Here is an 18,035-nt window from a genome sequence, read left to right as displayed (position 1 = left end):
TACCCAGGGTCTTGCCACCACCCCCCGCCCCATACCCAGGGTCTTGCTGTCTGGGCCATTTCTTGTCTCTCCCTCCCCCTGCAGGCAGGACTGCAGATGGGTTCAAGTCAACAGCCTGCCTAATGGAGGTCCAGACTGGCCCCTAATGCAGCTGCCCCGCCCTCGGGCGCACTGGTGAGGAGGGCCCAGTGCCCACCAGCATGAGGAGATGGTGTATCTTCATTCCCCCTGTTAGGGGACCCCAGCCGTCAGGGGCAGGAAGGTCAGATCCCAAATGAGCTCTAGTCCTTAGCATCTCGTGTCCCGCCTGCCCCTTCCCCCAGGCACATCCCACCCATCACAGGTCGTGGGCCGTGGGATGCACACAGCCGGGCGGGGGGTGGGGGTCACACTGGCCGGCCAGCTCACCTTCCAGCTTCTGTTTCGGCTAAAGTCCACAGGGGGCTGTCCCTCTTCTTGGAAGCTAGCTTCTCCAGGGATGAATTTTTTTTTTTTTTTTTGGTGGGGGTTAATCTAGGGCTAGTGATGGTTGAGTTCTGTTTGCATACTAGGTAACAAAGTTGGCAGACAGCCCTTAAGGAGGGTCATGTTTGCACAACAATGATTCAGAGCTCTGCCAGGACGGCCGCCAGCTCGGCTTATCTCCCGGCCCAATTGAGTCTCAGAGCCGGGAGGGAAAGCGTGGCCCATTATTCAAAAGCATAAGCTGATTCCGTGCTGGCAAATGGCTCACCAGGACGTCCTGGTCTCAGTCCTTTAGTTGGCACCTCCTCTGCCAGCCTCCGGGAAGCCCCGGGCAGATCCCATCCTGCTGCGTCCTTGGGGCCCAGGGTGAAGTCACCAGTCTGGACACAGAGGGACAGAAGGCTGCCAGCTCCATCCCGGTGGGAGGAAATCACAGGAAGCAGCAGATCTTGCATACCCTGCCTCGGGTCCCGGAGAGGAAAGGAGAGAGATGCTGGGCCATTTGGGGACCTCGGGGAGCTGCAGAGATTCAGGGTGCCTGGGGAAGCCCCACGATTCTTATCTCCGACGGGCACATTGCAGCAGGGGAAGCGGGTGGAGAGCAGCCTCCCCCTGCCTCAGGCTTCACTCAAGGCTGCAGGCACCCGAGCCAGGGCAGATGCTCGCCCGGGGCCTGTGACCACCTGCCCACCGTCACTTCAGCCACTTTGCAGCTTCTGCTTCGTGTCGTCATCGACATCTGGCAGCCACTGGCTTCTCTCTGGTGTTCCTCCTGGACGTCTGGGCTAGGAAGAACCCCTTTCCTGCTGGCCTGGCCCCCAAATCCTGAGTCTGGGAGGAAGTGGGCCTCAATGACCGGCTGGTGGAGGCACGAGGCGGCCAGGCGAGTGTCCGGTGAAGTGCGTCACGGCGCAGGCATCTGCAGTCCTACACACGGCCACTCCTGATTCTCCCGGAAATGTCATCCAGGCAGCTGTAGGATGGAAGGCAGCCACTCCAGCCGACCCCGACAGCCCGGGGCTGAAGGGAAGCAATGACTCCCCCAAGCTCCCTGCACAACCTCTCCCTGCCAGCGCACTCACGGCCATGCCCGGGGCCACGCCACCAGCCCCCAAGCATCTCCCCACGTTGGCGAGCCTCCAGCCATTCAGGAGCGGCCCCGCAGAGAGCAGGGGCCCTTCTGTCTTCCTGAAAGGCTGCCTGTCCAGCGGCTTTCTCCTGGGCAGCCCGAACCCCACACCTCTCAGACCAAACCCGGAGGAGAGGCCTTTGGAGGCAACTTTGCTGATGGAGAGTGGAAGTTTCCACAGAAGCCGCTGACTGAGATCTTAGAGCATCTCTTGGGGCAAAGGTACAGCTCTCATTCCAGAGATCCCTCCCTGAGCGTATTCGTTTGCTCGGGCTGCCATAATCAAGTTCTGCAGACTGAGCGCTTTCAACTATAGCAATGTGTTTTCTCATCGTTCTGGAGGTTGGAAGTCCAAGATCAAGGTGTGAGCAAGGCTGCTTTCTTCCAAGGCCTCTCTCCTCGGCCTGTGGATGGCTGTGTCCTCATTCTGTACCTCACATGGCCCCTCTGTGTATCTTGTCCTAATCTCTTCTTATAAACGCGTCAGTCGTACTGGGTTAGGGCCACCCACATGACCTTGTTTAACCTTACTGCCCTCTGTAAAGGCGCTATCTCCCAGTTCAGTTACATGCTGAGGGGCTGGGGCTTAGGATTTCAACATATGAATTGGGCGGAGGTGAGGGGGAGCGGGGGGCACTGTGTTAACACAGCCCCTGACACCGAGTGGGGTCACAGCCCACCAGGAGAGGATGAGCCCGTCAGTCGGCCAGAAATCAAAACCATGCCGTGGAACCTTCCCCAACGTTCCCCGAGGGGCTATCCCTGCTGCGTAGCGGGGCACAGAGATCCTGGCATTTCCGCATGTAGCCTCTGTAAGCCTCACTGTGACCTTGCACCATGGGCATTATGTTAAAGATGAAGGAACTGAGGCCCAGAGAGTTTAACTAGCTTGCCCCAGGTCAGAGTGGAGTCAGGATTCGAACCCATGTCTGTCTGACAGCAGAGCACACCCCTACCCCGCCCTCCCGCCTCCACCCCTGGCCATGCGACCTTCCATCTTGACCTGAAGGATCTGTACACAGGGCACATAAGAAGCTGAGGAGCCCCCAGCCCTGCCGTGAGTGGAACGAGACTGCTGGCATGCCGGGGGAGCTGAGCACCTGGAAAGCCAGGTGGAACACCTGGGGACTGGGTTCCTGACTTGGTCACCTGGAGCTACTCCCAGCACGAGCCTGGGATCCTGGCCCCAGCAGGACGGCTCCGATGCGGTGGGTGGCGTAGGCCCAGCCCAGAGGGTGAGCTGTGCCCGTCGGCTAATGTGTTCTTGCATGGATGTGCCCGAGTGTGGGTAGGTGGTACTGGTGCCCTGGGGACCAGAGCTCTGGCCCTTTGGAATGACTCCCTGTTCTCCCTCTAACTTCCCCCGTTCTTCCTCGGCCGGCTGGACGTGTTGGCCGGTCTCTGAGTTCCCCAGCAGCAGAGGGGACAAGGGACGGGTAAGAAGTTGCCAAATTTTAGTCTCAGTACAGTGCCCTGTCCCTGAGACGGTGGGATTAGGTGGTCATTTTCATCTCGGGGATGATGACGATGAGGATGAAGATGAAATCCAAAGTCAGAGGCCCCTCACCAAACTTGAGGTGGCTGCAGAGGGCACACACGATGCCCTAGGTGTGGCTACAGGGGACTGTCAGCTCAGTGGAAATCACCACGGCTTCTTAGAGTCAAAAGGACCCGAGAGGTCACCTGATCCAAGGCCCCTCCCACCACCACACCCACACCCACACACCCCCACACACATTATTCAGGATTTCTCTCCCCAGCTAAATGCCTCCTCACTTCTCCGCTGATAAAGCTCTTGCTTCTAGAAATTTCTTCCTGCTTCTGAACTGAAATCTGTCTCTTTGAGCCTTCCACCTGTTGGCTCCCGTTCTGACCTCCGAACCCTCCCAAATCAGCTTAATCCTGCTCCACTCACTCAGCCATTGTCCAGCAAGCATCGCCCGAGCGCCACGCCAGGACGTGGAGAAGAGCGGACATCCACTCAGCAGTCCTGACGTACAAGCCCTCCACGTGGATCATCTCATTTAATGTTCACACCAAGCTCTGTTGGGTGGGTACTACTGTCCCCATTTCGCGATGATGCAACTGAGGTTCAGAGAGGTTAGGTAACTTGCAAATCGTCACACAGTAAAAAACAAAACCAGAATTAACCCTGAGATCATCTGGCCCCAGAGTTTTGGCAGTCCTTCTTGCCAAAGTTCTTTAGCATTAGCCAACTTCTTGAGGAATGGGGGTGAGGGGTGCATTTGCTAAGCAGACAAGGCAGGGGACCACTATGGACAAAGAGAAGAACTTGGGCAAAAGCCAATGACAGTCTTTAAAATACCCGACCCTGTGTTTGCCCTTTGAGTCCCAGGAAAGTGAACAGGGAGAAAATCTCTAAAAGGACAACGAAGTCTTTCTAAATCTTAATGTGTAGGTAGATTTTTCCTTTAATGTGACTATTGGTTTATGTTTAAAACAAACACAAAAAACCTAGTGAGCGGGAAAACAGCAGGGTACTTGCTCAAAAAATTAAACATACACTTATTCTATGATCCAGCAATTCCACTTCTGAGTATACACCCAAAAAAAGTGAAAGTGGGGACTGGAACAGATATTTGTACACCCTTGTTCACGGCAGCATTACTCACAATATCCAAACAGTAAAAGCAACCCATCAACAGATGAATGGATAACCAAAATATGGTCTGTACATACAATGGAATATTATTCAGCCTTCAAAAGGAAGGAAATTTTGACACATGCTACAACATGGATGAACCTTGAGGACATTCTGCTAAAGGAAAGAAACCAGTCACAAAAAGATAAATACTGCATGATTCCATTTCTATGAGGTACCTAGGGTGATCAGATTTGTAGAGACAAAGTAGAACTAGAGTTGCCAGGGGCTGGGAGGAGAAGGTAAATGGGGACTTAGTGTTTAACGGGGAGAGAGTGTCAGTTTTGCAAGATGAAAAAAATCTTGGAGATGGATGGTGGTGATGGCTACACAACAGTGCAAATGGACTTAATGCCACTGAACTGTGCACTTAAAAATGGTTAAAATGGTAAATTTTATGTCGTGTATATTTTACCACAATAAAAATAAAATTAAAATGCCCTAGTGGAGGTACTGTACTTCTGTATATGTCATGTCTTCTGTTCACTCCTCAAAAATACTTCAGTAGCTGAGGTACACTCGCCTTGGAGCTAGCGAATCTGGGTTTGAGCCCTGATTTTGCATAGGTCCACTAAGCGTCAGTTTCCTTATCGGTTATATAGCAGCAATTACCTCTATTATGAGTTGATTATGACCAATTAAATAAATTGATGGATAATTAAATGCTTTAAAACTCTAAAGTAGCATGCCAGGGTAGGCTGGTTGTATTATTATTTACTGAGAGCTGAACACTGGGCAACAACTACACGTCCAGAGTTTTTTTGGGAAGATCCTCTGGAATTGGGAAATCTGGTCCATTTGAGCAGGTTCCTGCCACTGAGGAGCTCACAGTAGCAGGGAGAGAGAGAAGAGAATGCTCCAGAGTTGTTGGGGAGAACTATGAACTATTGGGTCACTCAGTAAATGGTCTCACCAGAAGAGTTGCCCCTTCCTCTACCCTCTGAACCCCCTAACTGGGGACAGCCAACTCCCAGCCATCCTTTGACCTCAGCAGCCGGTGTCGCCAGGAGAAAAAGCACGTCAGCATCCATGACCCACCCCCAGCAAGGTAGAGAGAGCTTCCAGGTGAGGACCTAGGAGGGAGAGGATTGAATGCTCCTCTAGGAATGCATTGCCCGAGGAGCATGCGGGATCCTCTGGAAAGCCAGATTTATCCCAGAATAGCTCACAGTCCCCGGGGAGCTGGAGGCCACGCCTAGAATCTTCACGATGACGATGATGACAACCACGTGATGTACTGAGTGCCCCTGTGTACCTGGCGCTTCGGAAAGCTCCATCACATATGCCCACATCTAACCCTATGAGGTAGACTTTTTTGTTGTTTTTGTTTTTGTTTTTGTTTTCGGTACGCGGGCCTCTCACTGTTGCGGCCTCTCCCGCTGCGGAGCACAGGCTCCGGACGCGCAGGCTCAGCGGCCATGGCTCACGGGCCCAGTCGCTCCGCGGCATGTGGGATCTTCCCGGACCGGGGCACGAACCCGCGTCCCCTGCATCGGCAGGCGGACTCTGAACCACTGCGCCACCAGGGAAGCCCGAGGTAGACGTTTTTATTGCCTCCATTTTACAGATGAGAACACTGATGTCCAGAGAGGCAAAATAACTCGCACAAGTGGTTAAGAAGCAGAAGCAAGCTGTGAGCCCACAGCTGTCTGAATCCCCAGTCTGTGCTTCTTAAAACCACACCAGGCTCTAAGGAACGGCCCCAGCGTCAAGGCCATCTTCAGGCCAGGGGTGCCCTGGGCTCACTGGGGGCCTCCTTGTGACTGTGAATGGTGCCTGAAAACACAGCACGTGGCTGGCAAGGTGCAGTACGACCAGATCCTTGGTACGGTGGTCAGAGTGCTGACCGGTCAGCGGCCCTCAACATCCAGGCGAGACCCTCCACCAGCAAAAAGATTACAACTCGCTGAAGGTTCAGACGATGGTTAGCATTTTTTAGAAATAAAATATTTGTTAATTAAGGTATGCACATTGTTTTTTAGACATAGGGCGTAGACATAGACACCTACGAGGCTACAGTATAGTGTAAATATAACTTGCATACGCACTGGGAAACCAAAAAACTCGGGTGACTCGCTTTATTGCAATATTCGCTTCATTGCAGCGGTCTGCAACTGAACAGGAAATATCTCCAAGGTCTGCCTGTATTTGCCTCAACTAAATCTAAGAAACATCGCATAGGCTCAACCCTTTTTGGCCGTTTGCTGAGCCTATTAGCATATTTTGCTGAGCTCATTAGCATATTCAGGACATCTGTTTAATTTCCCTGGATCCAACATGTGTTCAAGGCCATGCATTTTTATGTAACACCTGTGGCAAAACAACCTTTGGAAAACTGGCCCTTCCAGTGTCCATCTCCAGGGTCTACAAAGCAAGCCCAAGCCTCTTAGATCTGGTTGCTGAGAGGGGCCTTGCCCGGTCAGGCTGGGGTTGGAATTCTGGCTCTGCCGCTCACCAGCTGTGTGCCCTGCAGCAAATCCCTTGACCTGTTGGAGCCTCAGTTTCTCTCACAGGTAAAGTGGGGATGGTGGCTACATCTGCTCACCTTGCTGGGAGGCGTTGGGCGGAGCCTGAGATGACCCAGGGCGTGCGGGCTACAGAGGGAGCCCCCTGAACAAGAGTCCTCTCCCCGCCAAAGAAAACACATCCCTTCTGAGCTGGCAACGGCGCCGCGGGGCGGATGAGTTTGGCAGAACATTTTCAAGAGCAGAAAGGGGGCGGGGAGCAGCATTCCGGACTCCGGATGCAGGTGAAGTGGAGGGTGAAGTGGGGGGCTTTCCTTTCCCACCATCCCAGGCTGCCCTGATAGGTGCTCGGGTATTGGGAAGGGTAAGCCGGGCCAGGCTGCAGCCTGACTGGGTTCCTCCCCTCACAACCAAGGCAGGGGCAAACAAACTGGTTTGTCATGGGGCACCAGTGGCAGCTGGATCCTCCCCTTCACCCACCCGAAGGAACAGCCCCTCTTCTCCTTTCCCAAGCCCGCAGGATGCACCCCTGTGCTTGCCCTTGCCCAGCCCCAGACCCAGCCCCAGACCCAGCCCGTGAGGGATGGGCGGGAGGGAGCCCAGAGCGCCTGGTCCAGGCCCAGTGCCTTTTTGCCCTGATTCTGGAGCAACAGGGCTATTCCACCCATGCTCTGGCCCCGCGTTCCCCTCCGCCCCTCCCCTGTGCTCGGTGCAGGTACTGGCCTCCAGGCCCTTGCAGACCGTCTTCAGGAAGTTCCTAGCAGCCAATGCAAATGAAAGCCACTCCCTGTAATTGAAGAGCAACTTGCAAGGACAGATCTGTCCTCCCGAAGCCAGAGGCTTCTCCCTGAGACTTAATCCTTGGCTCTCTGAGTCATCAGGGGCTTCTCAACCCATGACAAATGGAGGGTGGTCTGGGGGCCAAGTGTGTCTCCTGAGCCAGCTTGGGACAATTTTTGCTGAAAACCAGAACTGGTCCAAAGAATGTCTTGGGGCTGAAAGTTAGAATTCAGCCCAGGGGTCCTTCCCTGTTGACCCGGGACAAGGCCCACACTTGTGTTCTATGGCTGAGGCCATGGTCAAGCCCGTAGGAGGGCATCTGCCAGGATGACAGGCAGCTGGGATACCTGTGGGTGTTAGCGCGACAGGGCTCGCGCACTTCTTGATTCAAACCTGGACTCCGTGCATGGCTGCCAGGGCTGAGCGGAGAAGGCCAGGGCTGGCCTAGCCGAACGAGGCAGCCGGGGCTGCCCATATCTGGAGGGTGCAGGTGACCCCAGCCCCACGTGCTGCCTGGCCAGGTGGGAGGAGGAGTAGGGTGCCTTCCTGCAAATCCAGTTCCTCAGAGCCCAGAGAGGTTTCCATGATTCACCTCACCAAGTTCACACAAAGATGCCTCCATACAGGCCTCAAGTCCAGCTTTGGTTATCAGAAACCGATGGCCCCACACTGCTGCCTGCCCTCTGGGACACCTTCACTGGCCGCCCCCGCCGTCCTCCACACACTATCCTACAGAAATACCTGCCTGACATCTCGCTTCTCAGCTTAATGCCTCTGAGTGGTCCGCAGCTCTGAGCCGAGATTCTTAACTTTTCCTTTAGGAATTTGATGATTCTCTCTAACGTGCACTCTGCCCAGAAAAAATGTGCGTGCAAAATTCGAGATGCAATTCCGGGGCCTTCCTTGGATGTCCTTGCGTTTCGTGAATTCCGGTTCAAGAGCCCAGCTTCTGTGACGAAATCCAGCTCTCTCATGAGACCTACACAGCTTGCCCTCTGCAGACTGAAGACCTCAAGCCGTCTGTCCCCCAGCCCAGTCCCCCAGACTTCAGCCTTGCCTCCCAGAAACTCTGAACCAGGTGTGGATCCCTGCACCTGCCCCTCTGCTTCTACGAGTTCCACTTTTTTAGATTCCGTATACAAGTAGAATCACACAGTATTTATCTTTCTGTGTCTTGCTTATTGCAATCAGCATAATCTCCTTCAGGTCCATCCATGTTGTTGCCAATGACAGGATTTCCTTCTTTTTTAAGGCTGAATAGTATTCCATTGCGTGTGTGTGTGTGTGTGTGTGTGTGTCACAACTTCTTTAACCATGCATTCATCTACAGACATGGCAGACACTTAGGCTGTTTCCATATCTCGGCTCTTGTAAATAATGCCATGAACATGGGGGTGCAGATATCTCTTCAAGACCCTGATTTCATTTCTTTGCGTATATACTTAGAAGTGGGATTGCTGGATCCTTCTGAGAAGCCATTTTAGATGTTTTTCCCTAACTGCCCACTGCTATCAAATTTTAATATCCTGGGTATTCTGTATGTCTGATTATATACTATATGTATATCTGCTTTATACATATAAAGTTTACCTTTTGTATTCGATGCAAGGTCAAAGATGACTAAATAACATTTGAAAGTTAGATTAAAAACTGAAAAGCTGTCGACGTTGAACTTAACTATACTTTCTGAGTAAATTTTAATGTGACTTATTTACGTACGTGAATTCCCAAATTACGTAGACAAAGAAGAATTTATACAAATATATAATGATGATAGCAATGCAAGCAAATCTTAAAATGTCATTCAAAACTGTTATTTTTCTGGCAAAACAATGGACAAAATTAATTTCTTAAAAACTATTTTCAGTAAATTTAACTTTCAACTTTTGCTTAATACAGCAAGGTAACCAGTTGATAAGGCTGTGGTGTGGGGTGGAGTGGTCTGGGAGACCCCTGTGAGGACCAGTGGGACCCAACGGATGCTCTCTAGCCTGCCAACTCCCAACCCCCAGCCTTTCATTTCCTCAAATGGGCCATGCTTTATCCAACCACAGGGCCTTTGCACAGGCTGTTTCCCCTCCCTGCTTTCATTCTTTTCCACCTCTCTTTGCCCAGTAACTCCTCTGACACTCCCCATCTCAGCTCCTTCACCACTTCCTCAGGGAACTGCTCCCCAATTTCCCTGAGAAAGTCACTTCTTCTACTGTGCACCTGCCCAGCCCTACGTAGTCCTGAGCAGGGTTATACTATCTGTGTGTTTCCCCCCAGCCTTTCACCACCTTCCTGGACCATAAATGGGTTCTTGACACATGGAAAGAAGGCCCCTAACGAATATTTGTTGAAGGGATAAATGAACAGCTCCTTCACCACACTTCACATGTCAGAATTTGTTCATTTACTCACTGGATACCTATTGGCCCCTACTGAGCTCTGAGTTGGGGGCTGAGAGCAAAGAGGAGATGTCATCTGTTCAACAGTCTCCTCTTCCACAGACTGGAAGGTCTCTGAGGACAGGGGTCACAACAGAGGTAAATGTCCCACGCTTATCATATACTCTTGGTGTCCCCCGCCCCCGCTCCCCAAGGGTCCCCAGGAAGAGCCTGGGAGTCGGGCAGGCCTCTATCCCCCTCCACATCTGGCCATCAGTCCTGCCACTCAAATCTGCCCCTTCTGCCCACGCCTGCTGACCTGGCATTCCAGTCCGGACTGGGCCGCAGTCTGCCCACAGGCCACCACGTAACCAGAGTCTCCCTGGGCAAGCCCTGCACTGCCTGGAGTACAAAGCCCTGGCTTCTGAACACAGCACTCAAGGCCCTCCCGTGTGCTTTCCACCCACCTCTCCACTCAACGCTTGCCATTTTCTGCCCCTACATTCAGGTGCCAACAACAACAAACTCGGTCTTGTTCCCCACCCGTGCCATGTGGCTGCTTGGCCCTCTGATCTCGCTTACGCTGTACCCATGCCATGCCTCCCCCACCATCTTTGCTGGCTCAGTCCTGCTCAGCCTCTGAGATGTCACTCATGCATCATGTTCTCCAGGAGAACCCCATCCTTGGCTGAGCATTCCTCATCGCCTGATTCTGTTCCTCTTTACACGTGTATTAACATTCTCTTGTGTGTCTCTCCTGTGAGAGCTTTGAGGGCAAGAGTTGCATCTGATAAGACACATGACAATATTGCTAGAACCTAGCGTAGTGCCTAGTAATTAATAGGCCCTCAGTAACAGTTTGACAAATTAACTGTTGATGGATGGAGAGATGGATGAATGGATGATGAGTGACTGGATGGGTGGATGGATGGAGAGATGGATGAATGGAGAGATGGATGGGTAGATGGATAATGGATGGATGGGTGGAGAGAGAGATGGTTGGGTGGAGAGATGGATGAATGGATGATGAGTGACTGGATGGGTGGATGGAGAGATGGATGGATGAATGAAAAGACCAATGGAGAGATGAAAAGATAGAATGAAAGAAGTGGCCAGGAGAGGCTTTTCTCACAGCATGGAAACCAATGCCTCTTTTCCTACAGCATTCATTGATTACTACCCTGTAGTGGGTTCTGTGCGAGGCACTTGGACATGTCATCCCATTTGGTCCCCCTAACAGTCCTATGAAGTAAACATGACTGTCCCCCATTTTACATGCGAGGGAATGGAGGCGCAAGAGTCACAGCTGGGAAGGGACAGAGCTGCGTCAGCCGTCCAGGCCCAGGGCCCTCCCCTCCACCCCCCTGAGACACAGCGCTGTCTCGGGCCTCGGAGCCTGCTGATTTGCCTTGAAAGGAAGGGAAAGCACAGCCCGCTAACCTTTAATTCTGCACAGTGGCGGGGCCTCCCTCCCTCCATCCCCCAGGAGACTGAAGCCTAAATCCCAGTGACACTCCCCAGCACTCGCTAGCGAGGCTCAAGGTGGAGCAGTGCTCCATGTACTGATATTTCTCCAAGACCCTGATACCTCTACCTTCTCAGGACTCAGGGGAGAGTTAAGGTAAATAGGTCCACGCAGAGCCGAGAGAGAGGGGCCAAAGTGAACACAGAATCGGCGGCGGGTGAGGAGGGTTTGAGAAACAAACGGTGCGGGCCAGGCTGAGACAGCCCCTCCTGAAGGCGCATGGGGCACCCTGGCTGGGGCGGGGAGACTCCACCAGGGCCCCGTGGGGGGCACCCCCAGGGGGAACGAGGACAGGTATCTACGGGCAGGCTGGCCTCCACCCCAGCAGGAAAGCCAGGCTCCCCGCCTGCAACGCCTGGTCTCTGTCTTCAGTAGACGGAGTTGTGGAATCCCCCAAAGCCTGTGCCCAAGCTCCTGATCTGAAGAGCTGACCCTGAGTCAGGGAACGGGAGAGACTTGGCCGAGTTCACAGTGTGCCTCGGGGACGGCATCCGTGTGAGGACTCAGGTCTCCTCGCACTGGGGCCAGGGTCATTCTCTGTCCCTTGTTCTGCCCTCTCCCTGCCCGGGGTCCGTTCACAGGACACGCACCTCGTTTAGCCGCGACCCTTTAATGAACCATCCCTGTCTTAATACGCAATCATACGCTGGAGAGAGTCCTGCCCCAGCCCCAACCACACCCCTACCCTGGGCTTCTGACAGGCTTGTGAGCAGGAGGCGTGAAAGGGAGGACATGGGAGAAGGCGGTTTACCCTCCAAGGAGCGTTGCCCGGTGCTACCCTCAGAGATGATTGATCTCTGTGCGGTCTAAACAACACTTGCCGAACTCGGTGACCCAAGTCGCCAATATAATGTCTCTCCAATCATCTCATGCTCCACTCGATTCAGAATCCTTTTTCATACCCTCATCTCCTTCCCAAAGGGTTTGAAGTGGAAACAACATAAAGCACAGCTGAAATAAGTCTTTAAATACTTTAAAAAGTATTTTAAAATAAGTCTTTAAAAACAAGAGTTATGTGTCAAAATATAGGTAAGGCATGAGATAACTGTATCAGGACAAATGGGATAAATGTAAGCTACTGCATAAAATTGCCTCTGAGCATCCCAGAGGCCAAGGCAAAAGGGGAAACATGATGCACTCCATGGCTTTCAAGACCTAATAAATGGTGACATAGAATAGCTGGTAGGACGTGGACTCTGGGGTCCAAGTCTGTATCAATCAGCCATCAATGCAGCTTCAGCCCCATACACACTCGATGCCCGGCCCCTCTGTGCCCACAGGCTGCTCCATCACTGAGGCTGTGACGATCCTGGGGAACAAGCTCAGAGATTACCAGGGGCAGTTGAACACCACCCACCTGCTGGCCCAGTGCGACTACTTCCACAACACGTTCATCCGCCACTACAAACTCTACCAGTATGTCCTGGGCCAGGACCAGGACGTCAAGCTGACCGTCACTCACCTGGAGGTGTATGTGCCACCTCAGCCCCTCCCGCTGGCTGCGGGCAAGGACCAGGCCGTCTGGAAGCACGAACAGCGGGTGGTGGAGCTCAGCGCGGCCGAGGTGCAGAAGAGGGCCTACATGCTGCAGCTGAAGGAGGCCCTGCAACTAGAGCAGCAGCGCCTGTTGCAGGAGATGCTCCCGGAGCTGCCCAGGTGGCAGCACCAGGTCCTGAAGAGAGAGGTGAGGTGGGGTCCTTGGGGTGGGAGGAGACTCGCCTGCCCCCCACCAACGTCCTTTCCCACAAAGAGGACATCCGGGCTGGACCCTGAGGCCCGCAAGAGGTCCACACACCAGGAGGGGGCAGAAGGGGACAGGCTTTGCGTACACGTTTCATGAAACATCCCTGAGATGTATAATTCGTGGCCCCATTTTAGTGATGAGACAACTGAGGCTCGGAGACTTTAGTCGCCTGGCCCAAGGTCCCCAAGCTAGCCTGTGGTAGTTTACGTTTGGACTGAGGTCTGGCTGGCCCCAAAGTCCAAGTCCTTTCCACTGCAGATTCTGCCAGGCTGCGAACCACCATAGATTTCCTCAGTGCCCTTCGTCTGCTGCAGAGCCAGCGTCCATGGAGGATGCCTGGGCGGGGTGGGGAGTGGGGGGAAGAAGGAAGGGCCGTAGGGGACAGACAGCTCAGGGCAGTGATGTGATGAGGTGGGGGAGGGGCGGAGCCAGTGGCCCAGGGGTGTGTGTGGAGCTAGGAAACTGGCTGCCCTCTTGGCAGGTCTTAAGGACTCCTGGGGCTCCAGGAGCCAGAATCCCTGATGCCCAGCTCTTCAATAAATGGCTACTAGCTTGGTCCCAGGGCAGCCAACTCCTTGAGGGCCTGGCCGAGTCTAAATTCATTTTTTAATTATATGTAGGCACTGATAGCCTCACTGTTGCTTGTTTTTGAACACAGAGACAAGTATGTGCGTGTGTGTATGTATGTGTGCATGTGTCAGGGAGGTTTGAGCTGGGGTGGGAATGGGGAGTCTCAGCGACTCTGTGTTCCAAAAGCATCCTGGTTCTGAATTGTCAGCCAAAGAGTGGGTGGCTTTGGGATGCATTCCTTTAAATATGCATAAAACATTGGGGAAATCTCTAAACAATGAATACAATGGAACGAATGATACTCTAAGTTTAAGTCTTCCCGGTAAATAGCGCATCGGCTGCCCTTCATGCATTGAGCGGGGACCCAAAAGAACACAAGCAGCGGCTTGTCTCCACCTCCTTCAAGGGACCTTCCAAGATACGTGGGCAAGGCCACGGGTGGAAGGGGCCGCCTCCCCTCCTGCTGCCCCCAGCTCCCCTGCAGGCCTCCATTACCAGGCCTGCTGGTCCCTGCCAGGTGGAGCTTGTAGGCTAGAGTCCCCTCCGCTCTGTGGCCCTGAGCTGGGGACACTCAACACCGCAGGATAAACATAGTGCGTCTTCTTGGAGCCCAATCCTCCCCGACGCCCTAGGGGAAGAACGCTATTTTTCTAGGGCAAATGTGAGATTTTGCATGGGATTCTAAGTTAAAATATGAGATCTCAAAACAATGACTTGTAGGTAACCAGATACTCAAGGTATGTCCCCTGACACTCCCAGGACAAGCATGACCTCTCCGCTACTGATTGGTTGCTTGGGCAGGGAACTTGGAGAAACACAGTTACACGGTCCCTGTCGCCAGGATTTTATGATGCCATGATCCCGATTGCAATGACAGGGTCTCCTGTTTAAGCTGATGCGTGGTGGCTGAGTTTTCATTCTTCCCCAGTCTGGCTAGTTGGGGGACACACCCACTCTCTGAGCGATTTCCCCTGACCCCTCCGATGAAGCCTGCAACTGGAGCTTTGAGATGTGAGAATGAGATGAGGGCAGAAGAGGAAGGAAGGGGGCTGGCATCTAAATGGAGCTTAACCAGGGACTTCCCTGGTGGTCCAGTAGTTATGACTCTCAGCTTCCACCGCAGGGGGTGCCATTTGGATCCCCAGTCGGGAACCTAAGATCCCACATGCCATGCTGCGGGGTGCAAAGAAAATAAAAACTGGAACTTAACCAGAAAGTAGGGGATATGGGGCTGGCCTCCGAGCCCAGAGCAGTGTGAACAATAAATGACACACTCAAATGGGGTGATTGCCACAGTACGCCTGAAGGAAGGAGGGAAGAAGCAAAAAGAGAGCTGTAGGAGAGGGCCACAGGGAGGGAAGTGCAGCTGCAGGTAGAGGACCATGGCCATGTCCAACCCCAGCTGGCCGGCAGGAAAGTGAGAGACTTCCTCGTCTCCCCACCCTCAGATCTCCTGCCAGGGTCTCCCATTGGCTGAACTCAGCCAGCAGCCACAGGTCAAGGGAGCTGGTTAATGCAGACCTTAAAAGTCAGCCTCCCAGGGCACAGAGTGGGGTGGAGACAGATGGGGAGTAGGTCTGGGGGGGAATGGAAGGTGCCAGCACACTGAGAAAGGAGGCGGCTGTGTTGAGAAGTTGCAACTGCGGTGGGACTCTGTCTGCAGATGGCCTGAGCCTTCCCCAGGCCCTGTTCACCAGCCACATTCCGTTTCTTTCAGGAGCTAGAAAATCTCATCAGCGAGGCCATTCACATCCAGATTGAATGCCTGAAGGAGCTGCTGCAGTATGAGATACAGATAACCTTTGATATTTTGGACCTGAAACTACAGAAGAAGACTCTAAACCTCAACGCTCCCACCCCTTCCCCGCTCCCCGTCACGGGCCAGTCAGGCCAAGATGAAGCTCTTAATTTGTACAAAGCAAACAAAGGGAGGAAAGCAAAAGCAAAGAAGATGTAGAAGGCCCCGGTGACCACGGTCTGAAGACTGATTGAGGAAGAGCCTCTGACAGAAAAGGATTATGTGATGTGCTCAGCACCCCAAAGATCAGAGGTTTCTAGCAATTCAAAGAAATAAAACAACACTCACCATATTTTCTCTATCTTCTTGCTGGAAACCATCTTATACCCCCTGAAAGTCCAACCCAAATGGATTTTCCTTGCGTGGAGGAGAGGGCTGTCCTGTAAGCCCAGGCAAACATCATTGACTAAGCCTGAGCTCAGACACGGACGACAGAACAGCCCCCAGAGGGTTTCAGCAGGTAAGAGGGAGGGCAACACCGGATGCCAGGGTGGACCTGCAGCCAGCACAGTGGGTGGAAACAGGTGCTGGGACTCCTTCCTCCCTGAGGTTTGTACAAGGCGATCCGTCACGTGCAGCCTGCCCTGCCTGCCGGGTCTCCTGCTGGAGGACGCAGAGCTCACGCCCCTGCGATACTCTTCCTTCTGTGTGAATCCACGTCGTTTAGCCGGAAGCAGAGGAACAGGTGCCATCCTAGATGTCAGAGACCTGGCGTTGAACCCAGCTCTGCCGCTGGTCGGCTGCGTGACCTTGCTCGTGTCCCTTCATCTCTGAGCCCAGGTCTCTCTCCTGTCAAGTGGGAGGCCTGCTGGCTAGTGTGGAAGGCCCCTCTCCCACGTTAACATTCTAAGGGAGAGACGAAGCACAGCCAGCTCTTCTCGGTTTTCAAGGGGTTCAAGGTTCGAGGGGGCTGAGTACCTCCTCAGAGCTGTAGAATGAGGCAGTGAAAGCATCAGGACTGGAGCTCAGGCTGTGGGACCCTTATCTGTGCTTCTTCCCCTGCAGCCCTGGCCTCGTGCAAAGAGCTTCACAAACCCTGTGGTTGTTGGCTTGGTAATGCAGCTATATAGCTGACAGGTGACTGTGGCCCCCGAGATCAGGGCAGAAAGGATGGGACCACTCGCTGCCTCTCGCCGGGCCAGAGACCCACTCTGTCTCCTCGGCCGTCTGCTGCGTGGTCCTTGCTCATGCCGGGCCAGGCCACTGTGCAGGACTCCCATCCCTCACACCCAGCTCTCCAGGACCACCGCTGCTCCCTGTGTCTTGCCCCTAAGGTGTGCCTGGGTTTACACGTTTGCAGGCAGAGTTGGTGTGCTTTTGGAGGCCAGGCTGGATTTAGGTCGAGGGAGCCCTGGAGCGGGCATGTCAGCAGCCCTGGAGCCTCCGAAAGAAGTCCAGGAGACAGGGAGCCCCCGGCTAGGAAGGGGACCCCTCTGGGAGGGCTAATCCAGACTCTTCTGCCCACCTTGCCTTGCGTTGCAGAGGGTGTGTTCCGTACCTGAGGAGTGTGCTAGGCTTCCCCACACCTCTTTGGACAGAGGAAGGAGGATCCAGGCTTTCCTTAAATGTTTTCATTCATTCATGCATTCATTCATGGATTCATCCTTCACTCCACAGCATTTTTCAACATCCATGTCTACTGTGTGGCTGAAAACCACTACGGCCCCGATGGAAGTGTGAGAGCTGCCATCCCATCTGGTCCAGGCCTGACCAGAATCTCAGCATGTGTGTGTGTGTGTGGGGGGGTGTTTGGAGGAGGTGGAGGGGGAAAGTGGGTACTCCTCCAGCTCAGGCCATATGCTGGAGGACCCCCATCTAGAGCAAGAGAGACTTGGGCGCCCTGGCCAGCCTGGGAACCAGCTGGGCTGGGAACACTGCTCTAGTGCCCAGAAGCCACTGGAAGTCCTGGCTGACACTGGGCTGGGTCACTGACATGCAAAGGGGTTGACAGCTCCCTCCTGCCCTGTCTTTGTCCCAGGTTGCGGGAGGCTCAACCATCCCATCCACAGCCTCGTCCACATCCGTGTCCCAGCCTTGCCCTGCCGGTGCCCAGAGAGAACCCTGAGGCTCTGGGCACTTTCAGACTCAGTTCATTAGGAGAGTGAGCTGTGTGGGCAGTGGGCTAGGGGCGCTGTCCTCCCCACTGGACCTGGACCTTCCCCGGGAGGACTCCTGCCATGGGAGCCCCGGGTCGCCACCCCATGGTGGACCACTGGCCTGGCCGGGATCCTCCTCCTAGGACCAGCCAAGCTGCCAGCGGTGGGGTGGGCGCTGCGGGGGCTGAGAGGAGGAAGGGGGCTCCTGCAGCCTCGTGTCCACGCTGCTTGCACCCCGGACCCTGCCTTCACCCTCAGGGGCAGCGCTGCCCCTCCCCCTGGGAGGGTTGGGTGGGGTCGGAGTGAGGGTTTCAGCCACGTAGTATGTGCAGAGGTTACAAAGTGTTTGGGGGAGGAAAGAAAGAGAGAAAGAAAGAAAGAAAGAAAAGAAAGAAAGAAAGAAAGAAAGAAAGAAAGAAAGAAAGAAAGAAA

General features: G+C 53.8%; 1 protein-coding gene across 1 annotated transcript in view; it reads left to right on the top strand.

Annotated features, from left to right (window-relative positions):
• Positions 1 to 15,780, top strand: part of CUNH8orf74 (chromosome unknown C8orf74 homolog) — a 25,380-nt gene extending 9,600 nt beyond the window's left edge. Inside the window, exons 3-4 of the mRNA XM_029201327.1 lie at positions 12,676 to 13,079; positions 15,427 to 15,780. Of these exons, the coding sequence (XP_029057160.1) occupies positions 12,676 to 13,079; positions 15,427 to 15,666 (644 nt within the window). The 3' untranslated portion in view covers positions 15,667 to 15,780. The remainder of the gene's footprint in view (positions 1 to 12,675; positions 13,080 to 15,426) is intronic.
• The last annotated feature ends 2,255 nt before the right edge of the window (positions 15,781 to 18,035 follow it).

The sequence above is a fragment of the Monodon monoceros genome, unplaced genomic scaffold (genome assembly GCF_005190385.1).
Source record: "Monodon monoceros isolate NGI ecotype Baffin Bay Population unplaced genomic scaffold, NGI_Narwhal_1 Super_Scaffold_5, whole genome shotgun sequence".
NCBI classification, from domain to species: domain Eukaryota; kingdom Metazoa; phylum Chordata; class Mammalia; order Artiodactyla; family Monodontidae; genus Monodon; species Monodon monoceros.
Note: the sequence above shows the minus strand (reverse complement) of the source record. Positions and strands in the feature narration are given on the sequence as shown.